The sequence below is a fragment of the Triturus cristatus genome, chromosome 4_2 (assembly GCF_964204655.1).
Source record: "Triturus cristatus chromosome 4_2, aTriCri1.1, whole genome shotgun sequence".
Lineage (NCBI taxonomy): Eukaryota > Metazoa > Chordata > Amphibia > Caudata > Salamandridae > Triturus > Triturus cristatus.
The window spans coordinates 20,972,468-20,986,351 of record NC_140586.1 but is presented as its reverse complement, the minus strand read 5'-3'; the positions used below and the strand labels follow the sequence as shown (position 1 = coordinate 20,986,351).

Genomic DNA, 13,884 nt, shown 5'->3' with positions numbered 1-13,884 from the left:
CCAGACGCTCCCCTGGGAAGGTCCCCTGAATCTGTCCAAACCCCTCCCGTGGGAGCTTAAGGGCTTACCTAGCTGTAGGACCCTAGATTCGACGTGGACAAGATTCTGAACCTGAAACCACTGAACTTCGACCGTCTGGACACTCTGGACTTTGCTGGACTTCGTTTGGGCCCGACTTCGTCTCCTTCTCAGTCCGAAGCATCGTCTGTGCCCGTTCACCATACAGTATCAGTGCAGAACCTGTGGACCGTCAAGGACAACCGAAGATATCTCCCTTCGAGTGAAGGAGTCACTCCCCTGCATTTGCAGGCACCGTAACACTGCTGTCTGCTCTGCTGACCCTGAGCTCCTACGGACTCCGAAGGCTTCAGCAACACAGGAGGTGGGTTTCTATGTCCCTCGATGTCCGAGCTGCACTCTCATCAAGTTTGAGGTCAGAATCCCTTGTGGGGGCTGCAGTTCGACGGAGGTTTCCGATGCCACTTCAGACCTATTCACCCGGCTTCCCTGGTATAGGTAACTCAGGTACCTTGGTATCCACGGGTGGGTGGCTCTCCAACCTCCTAACTTCCATGGGGTTTCTTTGAAGTCCACTGGGAGGGTCCTTAATCTCTAAAACTTCAACCGCGACTTTCCCATAGAATTGTACGGAGCACGCAGTCATGTTCCCACACTGCACTCGTCCTCCGTTGGGTCCCTACTTACTCACCTTGGGTGGTTCCTTGGGGTCCCAGCGATTCTACAACCTCTCAAGACTATCTTGATTCAAGTGGTGGTTTTTATACCACTATTTTAGTATATGGTTTGGTCCCCCCTCGGGCCCACTGTGTATTAGTGCTGTTTACTGTCATTTCTGTGCTTAAGTACTGTGTGCTTTGTGATTATCTCCATGTAGGAGATACTGTGCCGTACTAGAGTTATGAAGTGCGAGTTGCAGAGAAACCGGGGTGAGAGGCGCAGAGGATGGTGAAGATGTCTGAATATTCACAGATAATATTTGTTTTAGTCGAATTGGACAGACTTCATTAGAAATAACGTGTCTTGGATGCACTCACCAATATTACGGGATAAAGCCCTGATGATGTCCCAGGAGGGGACGAAACGCGTTGGCTGTTGAGGGTATTGGACATAAGGAATGGAAGTATAACCTTTTGTTCTAATGCTTGGATCATACAATATATAAAAAAAATTGGGAAAAAACGATTGATGGATCAAAAGGATGATAAAGGGATTGGATCATATAAAAAAATTGGAAACAACGATTGATGGATCAAAAGGAAAAAAATTGTTCTTTATAAAGAGTTTGATATGGAACAAGGATATAAAGGATTCATTATTGACAAAAACATCTACTAAGGATAAAAGGACTAATTGAGGCATTAAATCAATAAGACATTGGCATATAAACAATTGGACATTCTCCATGTCGAAAAATACGAGATCTGAAAATAAATTGATATATATATATTTTTTTTAATCAAAGATATTTGTTTGTAAATATTGTGTATATTAGGAGTGCTCCTTACAAATGTGAAATTATTTCAATGTAGGAATAGGTTTAACAGTGACCATTCGTTAAGTGAGCACTGGTAGTTTAAATACTTTTGGGAAGTTACTCCCTGTGCGCATGGGTGCGGGACCCTCCTCATTGTTGTACTTTTCTTGATCCGTACTAGAGAGTGTTATATTAATAAATACATATTTTTATAACTACTGTGTGGTTCTCGTTTCATTTAACCAATACTATTAGGTTACATTTTGGTAAAACAAGCTACTTAACATTCCTTCAAGACTAAGCCTGAAGGCTGCTCTCCACAGCTATCACTTGGATAGCTTTCTAAGATTATCTTTGTCCTCTTAAATCACAATAAGGGTTGTTTGGACTGGTGAGAGGTGCCACTTTAATTAGTGGACAGCATATATCAGGCCAACTTCTCACAATGCCCAAGTGAAATTTAATATCACATTTAAGGGAAGTCAACGTTTAGAAAGTTACCCTCTGTTTCCCCGTTTATTCAGTGGCTTCGCACAGCTGCTGGCCACCAGACAGCCTTCTGCTTTCGGTGGAGTGGTGTGAAAGACTCCCACGCTCAGGAATAATAGAAGTCTGCTACAGAAAGAGATGTTACCTCCTCTTTTCAGGAAGCCACTTAGGGTGTTGGCTGAAAAAGCAAACAATAAAGAAGCAACCTTTGGTAGTCAAATGGCGATCACACTTCTGAAGTGTTGCTCCTTTGATCAGGTAGACAGGCTGGCGGCAGGAACAGAGAGGGGAGACCAGTGCCCTAACTGGATTTCCTGTGGGGGTGTAGCCCACAGGTAGCCACACATCTAGGGTTGGCTACCAAGCTCCTAACATCCAACGAAGGATTCAGACATCTTGGGAGTGGGCAGAATAGTGCACTCTGGGATTGCTAGAATAGCTAGAAAGTCGTCACCAAGAGGGAGGGGACCTGGTAGTCCATTGGCTAGTGGCTGCATCATCCCACCAGGGACTTTTTGGGCATAAAATTGGCAACCCTGGTAACCCTGAACCTCAGATCATGCCAGAACTGGAGAGAGGAGCAAAGAAGGACTGCCCTGCTGACCCCTGTACATGGCAAGACAGGCTGCACTGTCTGCTGGACTGCACCTGCCGCACCTTGGGCTAGTGAGGAGAGGATTGTGCCTGTGGCTCCTGGCTCATGGAAAAGTTGTTCCTGAGACTCAGACCAAAGAAGTGACTCCAAGCTTCAGTTGGCTGTCCCCCTGGAAAAAGCACCTGGGCCATTAAAGCTGAAAAAGCTTATTCCAGCAGGCCAGTTGCCACTTTCTGCGAATCACCGCTGACCGTCATTGGACGCCCCAAGAAACCCCTTCTCAACGGCCAAAAGTAGGCCCCAGGTCTGCTTGACCTTGGAATGTCACCTGAGTCCAGATTGGTTGCCCAAGAGAGACACCAATTTTCACCAAAGGATACTGCTGGACCCGCTATGTACGGAGATTCGCGGCCCAGTCACAGCTGGCCTACTGGCTCAAAGAGGACTTCAAAGGGACACAGATCACTGTGGCCAAAGTTGCCCCACCTAACGCGTGGACTGAGGAATAACTGCAAGAACACCCCTGTCAACCACACGGCACCCAGAGTATCTTTCTACATCCTGCATCCCCAGCATCAGGGCTGCTCAAATTAAATCTATGGTGGTCTTGATGCAAAGTATAGGACTGGACTTGAGACTATGTTGATGACCAGGCAACTGGCCAGATACTCCTTAGTGGCCCCCTGACTTTCTCCCTGTTGAATTGGTCACCCCACTTGCCCATAGTAGCCAAATACAACTCTCTCAAATGTCTTAAAACTTTACAGTTACCAATGCGTATTTTTTCTTTGGGCTTAAAAGCTGAGATTTGAGTTTTGCTTCGGAATCTATATCTCCAGAAACCTCTGATGGATTTGGCTCATCTTGGTATTTAAAATTCATTAAAATATAATACATTTTTATAAATTGGTGTCACTTTTTTTGTGTTATGCTTCTAAAAACGCAAATGTATCACAGGCTGGCGTGTAATCAATCATGCACACAGCAAAGTAGGCCGGGTGAATCTTTGCAGGCATTTCCGCTTCAGTATAGACATATACATGTTATGCCTAAGTACAGCGTCTGCATCCGAAGGAACACTGGAAATACTAGATCATTGACATAACGAAATGTAGATTTCCACGGTCCTTTTGCTGCCCTACCCCTTTTGTCCACAATTTATATATTTGCCACGGACTGAGTTTGTTTATTTTTATGGAGAGGAAATGTACGTGTCCCACTGTGATAGCACGAACCTCAAAAGCATGACAAGAATGCTTGCACTTGACAGTACAATTACAGATTTTGTAGAACGTGGGCACAGAGAGGCACAGCTAAATGTGGCAAGGCTTTATGCGCACATTTTTTTTCAATAATCCCCACAGTCAGATGAAGCAATATCAGATTGTGTGCTCCAAGGAAGAGGGCAGCCACTCTTACCCCCACAAATGGACGAGAAGAATCCGGTCCTACAACAAACGAAAAGTTATCCCGAGCACTACTCAGTATGTATTATAAAATCAAAGTCCAGTTAATCTTCTTTCAACTCCGATGTTCATTCCTGAGATATTTTCATCACAGGTCACTATTCATCCTTCAATTACACGTTGCCATCTTCTTCAGGTAGCACAAAATAGCCAACATGTGTTTCGTCAGATCCAATGCGTCCGCATCTCTGGCTTCATCAGGGCTTTACTAAAAAATCTCTCTACTCACAGCGTCTACTGCTTAAGATTTCTGTACAATCACTATTCTTCTTCCATAATCCTCCATCCAGGATATTCAATAATCATAATACAATCATTCCGACAGAGAGTACTCCTCACTCGTCAGAAGATTAACTGGACTTTGATTTTATAATACATACTGAGTAGTGCTCAGGATAACTTTTCGTTGGCACAGAGAGGCAACTCCCTGGCGACGAAGGGCATACATACATTACTAGATCGTGATAAATAACCAACAAGACTAGGGCCTGGCTGTGCGTGGAGCTGCCCTGCTTTCTGCATCGGAGCCCAGGGCAAAGGGCTAAGTGTCATTTATCATGTGTAGGTTAGTATTTGGAATGAAAATGTGCGCACAGGAGTTCAAGATATCACTGTCACCAACTATCGTTCTCCCGCTTCCCAGCCGCTGAGAATGACACCGTTCAGTGAATGATTTTGTATCTCTAAAATTCAAATAACATGCATATGTTAGAGTCCATAGAATGAACGACATCTAAACAGTGCCACAGCCCTCTAAATCATGTGGCGTAAATACAGATTTATTTTTCTAAAAGACCTTTGGCTATATATGTATTTGATTACATCATTATACATCATCATATCCTGCAGAGGGTATTGCTTCAAGCCCCTTTAACACTCCGTTAGGATTCTTTTCTAGATGTACATAGATACCGTATATGGTTTGCAGTTTATTTGCGTAGTACCATACACTTTTCTATAATGTATTCTATCCCATATATTGGCACTTATTTTTCGGAATGGCCTAGTCACCCTTGTTAGCTGTCGTGCCAGTCTCATGTTTAAAAAAGAAATCAAAAATACTTTCAGTTGAATTGTCGTTCACATTTTCCTTCTGCTCACCGCAGCATGCAACATGGGACAGTGGCACAGCTCACCTCAGGCACTGGCTGCCTCGTACTGTCAATGGCAGTATTGGTCACATGTGAACAGCAGCCAGATAACAAGGCTGGTGTGTCTGACAAGTTAAGGAGTTGTTCAGCAGTGCAAATGTGTTAGTGTATTGCATATATTTGCAAAAAATAAATAAATAACATTGCCCAAGGCCAAAATGACTAGCTTTTCTTGGAAGCCCTTGTCCCTGGTTGAGTAGAAAAGAAACAACTGGAGTACAAAGGGCACTTACACCACTGGGCTACGGTGCCACTGTGCCAGTTGAACTACTTGCAGCTGTTTACGTCTCTCTCTCCGCTTCCAGTCTGTCCCCCAATGGCCGGAATGGCCGTGGCGGGCACCGGGCATTTCCCCGGTGGGCCGCCAGGTTGGTGGCCGGTTTTGGGTCCCTGGAGGCCGTTTTTGTTACCGGGGGCCTGCAATTTCGGCCCCCTATAACAAAATCGGCCAAAACTGGCCCTAGCAAACAGCTCTGCCTGCCCCCAGGGGGGACGGTCGAGCTGTTTGCCAGGGCCGGTTTCGGTTCCCAGTCCGGCCCTGCTGTCCCGCTGTGCTGCTGCGAACCCACAGGACATAACTGCCGCCTCCCCCATCACCCCAGCGCCCACTGGCCCCAGCTCACGAGAGGCATAATATTCCATGCAACGTGAGAATGTATTTCTGAAAGGAAAGGGACGCGCAGATTCTCTCACGCTGGCTGTCACTGGAAGCTGCATATCACGTTGGACAAAAAATGGCAGCTTTGTTAATACTTATAAGGTCCCAAAGGCGAGACCTATTGCATTGTAAATGCTTGTTTTAACTTCTGACCATAGAGGTATCTGTAAATTAAAAAAACATGAATTGGAAGTAGTGAAAAAGTGCTTTTTTAAGGCAGGGTTTGCTTGACATGGATGTTTTTAGGGGTCACCAAGGGTCGCAGCTGAAACAATTGGCTTGCTTATTGTGTCCTCTGGCACTGGCTTTGCAAACCCTGGCCTCAGAAGTGGCAAGGGAAATGCCAAGAACAGAAGGTAACTTCCGCAATGTGCACTGTTTACTTTCTACAGCCTGGCTGTGGCCTGGGGCATTCACTTTTTTCCCACTAAAAAAGTAATGCTATATATATATTATTTTGAAGAAAATAAAAAAAATTAAATTAATTGTAAGTGATGCTAATCAAAATGTATTAACAATCTTAAAATTAATTTATGTTAGTATTATAGTTCTCATTCAATATATGTTCTATATGAAGAAATCTAGATGGATAAAACCAATATTATTTAAAAAAAAACATTTTTGTTTGTCTTTCTGTAATTTAACAATACAGTTTATGCTTGGGATATACTCTCGGAAATCCATTAAATCCTGACAGTTTGAGGTTTGTGTAATCTGACTTCCCAGTGTTGTTTTGTATTTTTGTGGCACAATATTCTCCTCATTCAACAAAACTAATATTTTTCATGCAATAAAAAGAGAAATGTGCAATTTTCTATCAGTTGAACACCCTATTTAAAATGTAGATGGCATATTAATTAGATATTTGTTTGTGTTAGAAAAGTATGCGATTATTTCCCTTCTTCAGAGGATTCAGTGTCAAAGATCAAGTGATGTCACTTCCTGTGATGTCACTGGGCCGAAGGTGGTTATGTGAGGTCACTACTGCTATCCCAGGCATTTTGCTGATTTGACTCCCTATCTGCTTGGTTCTTATTTCCCACCAAACACATTTTATACAAGCATTGGCATAGCCAATAGGTCTCGCCTTTGGGACCTTATAAGTGTTTAGCTATGCAACAGTTGCATAACTAAATACTTATAAGGTCCCAAAAGCGAGACCTATAGGCTATGCAAAGCGGCCATGCGGTCGCGAAAGTGAAAGTGATCGCGATCCGAAAATGAAAGTAATCGCGGTAAAGCGCGAAAATGAAAGTAATCGCGGTAAAGCGCGGCGCGCGCGCCCGCGCACATGCACTGTAGTTCTAGGCTGGCCTGGCAGCACTTTTTGGAGCCCTCTCAATAAGTCTCGCCAGACCAGCGCATGCGCTGGGTCAGGCGAGACCTAAAAAACGAAAGACCGCAGGATTGTAGTGAAATAACCACAACTGGATGGGTGTTGGAGCAAAGCAGAAAATGACGGAGAGCAACATGGGTGGGGGGGGAGGGGTGCTGGGGGTGGAGAATGAAATAAACCCAGAGTGCAGGGAACGGTGGAGTTTGGTCCAGGGGTGGTGATGACAAGCACATGAAGGAGAGAGCTAGAAAACACATGCAGCCTCATGGGGTGTTTAAGCAAAAAATGTACGGTGAAATGATACAAGTCATCCAAGCCAAAGGATAATAAAGAGCCTGTGTTAAAATGGATGGACAATGACAAGATAGACAGGAAAAGCCATTGAATAAGAAGCAAGAAAAAAAAAGAGTGACAATAAAGTCAACCAATAGTAACCAACGGGTGGGCTCTAAGCCCACTTCAAGTTTTTAATCAGCCTACAATAAGTCTAAAAACGAAACGTAATAAGCGTGGAAGCACAGTTTGTGACTGGCTGATGGGGCATTATGTCAGATAAAGAAAGAAGCTTTTAAAGGTGTGCCCAGTGGAGTAAGCAGAGCATATCACTCATAATAGTAAGACATGGGATGAGGAAGGAGATGAGTGAAAAGATAAAACAAGATAAAGCTTTAGGACAAAAAGACTGATCCAAAGATATCTAAGACGATAATGTTCATACAATAATTTGTACTAACAAAATCCAGTTTTTCAACAAGGTAATGAATGAGAATTGCAATATGAGACGGCTAAATGCTCATGTGCATGCTCTTGTTTTTTCCTTTAGGTGAGTACACATAACCTTGCAGGGGTAAAACAACAGAAAGATAACCCTACCAAGAGAATGGTGGCATGACAGGGTGCATTGACAGGACTGGTCTGCCAGCATGTGAAATGTCTGGTTTATGGATTGCAATGCTTGAATTCTGCCTGGATCAGAATGTTTGGGGAGATGGTGCATGGATTTAGGGAGCCGGCAACTTAGATCATTTTGCACTTCACACAGAAAATCCATGATGTTTGATCACAACTGTAGAAAATGTAGAACCACTGAACGTCTTAGTGCGTTTGACTGGCAGGCCCCTACCCAGTCCTGGCGTGTGTTCTGATCCAAAGTCCTGGTGCCATGCCATTTGGAAGGCCTAGAGCTGATTTGGTGTAGGAGCTTTTGCAGCCTGGTTGTAATTTGTTCCCCAAGGGGGAGTAGGGTGACAGGCATGTGGAAAGAGGAGATGGTTTCACTGTGTAGTCTCACAAGCTGTGCATTTCTTGTCACCACACAACAAGGTTCGTTACTTTCCCCTTTGATCAGAGTTTCTCCAGGCTAAAGAAGCTGCAGAGACCAAATAATGGAGTAGTCTGGAAGTCTAGCGCGAGTAACAACCAAAGAAAGTCATGTGTCATCCAGCTTACCACGTACGTGTAGGAGCCAGTAGGGGCAGAGACAGTATTTACCAAATATGAGTGTGCAAGTAGTGTGTGTGTCTTCAGACTGTCCTGAAAAGTATGAATGACCATCACCTTCAAAAGAGATGCCAATCCTGTTCCCCTCACAGGAGGTGCAATGGAGCAACAACCTTCACTAAAAATAGTTTGGACCCTGTATTACCACTTCATCCCACGACGTATGCCAGTATGCCCCACCACCTCAAATGTTTAGGTCCTAAAACAGCAGCTGCCAGCATGGCTCACAGGTCGGGGGCGGGCGTGGAGAGGTTGGATACTGGCGAGTGGTCGCGATGGGGAGGGCGGTCACATGGGGAGGGTCTTTAAATTATAATAAAAAGACGTACCTTTTCCGGGTCCTGCATTTTCCAAGCTCCGGCTCCTGCCTTCCTGCCTCCGCAGGAAGAGGGCAGGCTCTCTCCCCTCCAGTAAGCCAATCACAATGCTGCAATGGCAACATTGTGATTGGCTGGGATGCCAACCGCACAGGCATCTATGGGGAGGCCATTTTCGCCATGTATGCTTCATGCAGCCTAGATGGAGACAATGCAGAGTGCGCATGACTGGTTTGGTCAGTCCCAGAGGGCTGACCAAACAGTCAGGGCCTGCAACAATGGGCTAGCCACTCCTCCCCTGCCCTGGAGCAGGACCTCCCACCGGCCCGCCCCCAACCAAACCCTCCTCTGCTTTCTCGCAGTGAGAGAAGCAGAAACATAAAATGGTATTTATAATACCATTTTATGTTTCTGCTTCTCACACTGCGAGAAAGCAAAGGGCAACGCTACTCTGCCCACATGGAGAAGCCGCCTCTGTCCTAAAACCCTCAAGGTTACTGTCTTTCCTCACATCCAGCCCTTGAAACCTAAAACACTCCACACTTGTATGCCCCAGCATCGCCTCTGACACTTAGGGCCTGATTTAGATCTCGGCGGACGGGTTTCTCCATCACAACGTTGACGGATATCCCGCCGCTGAACTATAAATTCCATAGAATATAATGGGATGGGTATCCTTCACCGTTGTGAGGGAGTAAGCCGCCCGCCGAGTTCTAAATCAGGCCCTTAGGCTCTACAGCCCTAGTGTTAGTGGCTCTCCAGTTCTCCACCTCAGATCTGCCCCACTCCCCACCGGGGCTAAAACTCCATAAGCTGGTATGCTGCCAACTCACCTCTGCATCCCCGGCTTTGCTGATGTCAACCTCCACCATCTTCTGGCGTGCCTTGGAGTTTGAATCTGCATCTGCAGCGAAGAAATCAACAACAGGAATTGATATTTGACATGGATGTGAATAACTGCCTGACAGAAATGTAAATCTTCACTTTTGATGTTAAATGAATTTTTTTCCTAATGTGTACATGAATAGGGCTTTTTATTTTAATATACTTTTGTATAATAAAGGATGAAGAGTCTATAGAAATCTGTTCACTCTTCTTGCATGTTTGTTGTCTTTCTTTTGGGATGATCTGATTTTATGAATCTTGGTTAATAAATTCCCCCCCTCCTCTGTTGATTTATTGGTTATGAAGAAGGTCAGAGGTAACTGAGCTTAACAGGTTTGGAGCTGAGCGCAGAGCCACGTCATCTGAATAACCTCTCATATCCGCACCTGAGAGACATGCAAAAAATGTGCCAGAAATTGGTAAATGAAATGAAGAACCCACCAATTTTCCCACTACTCCAACAGCTTGGAAAAATCTACAGGGTAAAGGCAAAGTCAGTCACCTCTGAAAGACGGCCATTCAACAGAAGCATTAGGCAACCAGTGGTCGAAGTGAGGGGGGTCTGAGGGGCACGACATGCCCTTACTTTTTTTAATTTTAGAAACTAGTTCTCCTATTTTTTGTTAAAAGACAACTGTCCAGGGATGGTTACTTCCATCAGTTGAAATGCTTCAGCTGAAGTGTAAGACAGGGACTGTGCTTAATTTGTAAACAAATAAGTGCTGGGGCTCTCGTCAGGAGGCCACTGCAGCTTGCACCACACATTGCTCCTGTGAGCTGGCAATGGCAGTACAAACACAGCTACTAACCATCACACACAGCTGTTGTTGTGCTCATACCTAAATGAGCCAGACAGTGCCACCATGTGGCAGACTGTCATAAGCCCGGGTGCTGGCAATTAGGTACCGGTGCCGAACACGGGAAACCACTGGCTCAAATTAAGCACTGGGCAGGAAGTCTCCTGTGTTGTGAATCAGAGGGAAGAGCAAACAGCTAAACAAGCCTTCTTGCCATGGTGTCTGCTTGCCTGAAAGAAATGTAAATGTGCACAACTGGTTAATCTGCAAACGTAAATGCTGAGTTGAAGCCGGTATTGCCTTTAATCAATGGAATCACTTGAAGCTTCCCGATCACACATTTATTCTTTTTGAGTAATAGTGTGTGGGAGCTACCAGCTAAGCTGTGACGTGTGCTTTTAAGAGACAGTTACACATAAAATGACATTACCTACAGTCTGGATATTGCCTAAATCAATATTTGGAAACACTTTTTTATCTTAAACCTTTTCGCGCATTTTGTAGCAGCCTATCTTATACTGGTTGCAGTGCACGTTTAAAATAAAGACTAACTTGTTCACTGTGCTTTCTGTCGAAGACTGAGACCTTTCAGCACTAAACATACACAAGCCACTGCACCAACCTGGATTCAATTCCAGAACTCTCTGTTACAGTGCATTAACTAGTTGAGGTTTATTAATGTAGGATAGTGCATTTCCTACTGATTAACATAACATGCATTTGATTTTCATATAAGCTGTGTGTTATTTTATATGTAGTCACCTGAATGTGAAAGATGGAAAAGTTACAGAATATTTAGTTTTTTTAGCCATGCCTTGACCACACCCCCATGCTCATTCACTTCCCCTTCATTTCATGCAGCATCACAGTTCCCATGCTTTTTTAATTTTTAAGCCCACGTCCGTTGGTCTTTTCACACTCCTTTGGTCTATGCAGTTCATGCAGTCGTTGACCATTCGTAGCGCCCCAAAGTGCTGTGCACTTTGCCTGGGTATGCGGTATGCCTGCTTCCAGGGCAGAAATCAATGTAGGGGTCGGGAGCTTGACAGTTTCAAAATGTGTCCAGTTTTTCTATGTTTAAGAAGGAGGAGTCACTTAGTTCTAAAACAGTTTCCTCTCTTGGAATTCTTTTCTTTCTGAATCTAAATTAACTTCATCAATATTTATTATGTGTGGGTAAAGTTAAGTTCTGAAAAATGTACAAGTTATGGGTATTGCATTATCCTATGAAATATAGGACTATAGTGTACAAACTTAAAAACATATTTGCATTAAATATGGTCTTCTGTTGTGCCATAGACCTTCCTAATTCAGTCCCTCATGTGCTTCAGTGAGGCCAGTCATCCAAAATAGGCCCGGCCCAACAGGAACTTGGCCTGCACCCATTTCCTGAGCCAAGCGCTACTGTTCGCAGTAACTGTTGGGCATGGCTATACAAAATGGAGACTGTGCATGGGGTATGGCCGAAACTCATGGCCTGTGTGCAGTACTACTGAACACAATACCCAGTGGGACTTCAAAATTGTTAAGCAGCCAAACCTTTTGCCCATTAACCTTACAGAGTAAAAGTGTGTTAAAAGTTCAGAGAGGCAGCCTGGCCACAGAGTACACACAATATCCATGACTTTACCAAATACTGGTAACTATTGCTTCTCTGTAGTGGGATTCTCTTTCATAGCCCTATACAGTAGAATATCACTGAATATTTGCAGCATCCCCAGATGGACATTTTTATAGTATATGTTTTATATTTAAAAATAATAGGCAAATGAAAACATGCTCATACGAGGCAACTTAATCTGGATGTTTTTTTTAAATGATACATATATGCAACTAGCCAAGCAGTAATATTTTGAGGGAAATATGTTTATTGGTTTTCAGTAGGATTATTAGTTGGGGTGACTAATAGTTCACCACAAGTAATGAAGTCACTGACCTATTTAGTCCAGTCAGATGTTTCAATAATTTAAACATGAGCTTAACCCCTGGTAACTATGGCGCAGAACAGGCAGGCTTAACTAGGAAAAAATGAGTAAAACGTTTAGAAGTACCAATATAGTTCAAACGTCAAAGATACAACACAATAAAAAACGGACTCCAATTTATAATCTTGATAAGAAGGGTATAAAATGCAGTTTGCCATAGGCTGTTAGTAAACAGCCAAGGCTGTCACTGTGGATACTGTCAAAGGATTTCTCAAAACCTATAAAGTTTATACATAGTTGTTTCTTCCAATCCATGCGCTTATCTATGATGTTGAGTAGAGTAAGGATCTAATAAACAAACAATTTTCCCTTGGTTCTTGCGGAACCCAGCCTGTTCTTTTCTTAACTGCTTTTCCGCAGTATCAGGAATGCGCTGTATAATGATTTTTGCCAGTATTATTCACAAGATTGTCAGAAGGGATATTACACACCAATTGTTACAGTTGGTTAATGCTCCCTTCTTAGGAATATTGTTAATCAAGCCTTGGTTCCAGTCATCCAGTACTTTATTTCCCTACTAAATTGATATAAACGGTGGTTGGAGGATCTTGGCTGATGTTTCGGGTATCCGCCTTGAACACTTCTCCATTCAGGTTGTCTTTTTTTGTACTTGAGAGACTGGATGGCAGTAATGATTTCTATCTACTGTGTTGGGGTGGTGTTCACATCCAAGTCTGTCTCTGCTCCTTGAATGGCAGCTTTGCTTGTTGGTACTGGTCTGTTCAAGACTTGTTTGAAGTGCTCAGCCTGTGTGAGTAGTGTGCCTTGATTGTCCATGATAAGGGTGTTGTATGTTGCACGAGATTTACCACTAACTATCTTTGTGATCTTGAAGACCTTCCCAAGTTCTCCTATCCTGCTTGGACGGCAAGGTTATCCATTCACACCCTCTCGTCTGCTCTTTTTTATTTTTTGACTGCTCTGTTTGCTTCTATGTATTATTGCTTGTACTTCTTTAGCAGCCTCTCAGATTTGACCTCCATTGAGTTTCTTTTTTGTTGCCCTCTGTGTCTTTAATAGCTTGCCATGTGTCTGGTTTTATCCATTCTTTCCTCTTCTGTGTCTTCATCCCCCGGCATGTTTCACTGCTTTTCACATATATTGACGAGACATGTTCATGTTTCTTGTTGACTATGTCTGCAGCTTGCTTCAGTCTTCTCTTTTGTGTCTGCAAGGAGCTGGAACCTCTTTCTGATTTGTAAGACGAATG

The 13,884-nt window shown here is 43.7% G+C and overlaps 1 protein-coding gene across 1 annotated transcript in view; it reads right to left on the bottom strand.

Moving 5' to 3' along the window:
- PRPH (peripherin) overlaps window positions 1-13,884 on the bottom strand; it is a 209,905-nt gene that overhangs the window by 25,260 nt on the left and 170,761 nt on the right. Inside the window, exon 8 of the mRNA XM_085600250.1 lies at window positions 9,841-9,911. Within this exon, the coding sequence (XP_085456376.1) occupies window positions 9,841-9,911 (71 nt within the window). The remainder of the gene's footprint in view (window positions 1-9,840; window positions 9,912-13,884) is intronic.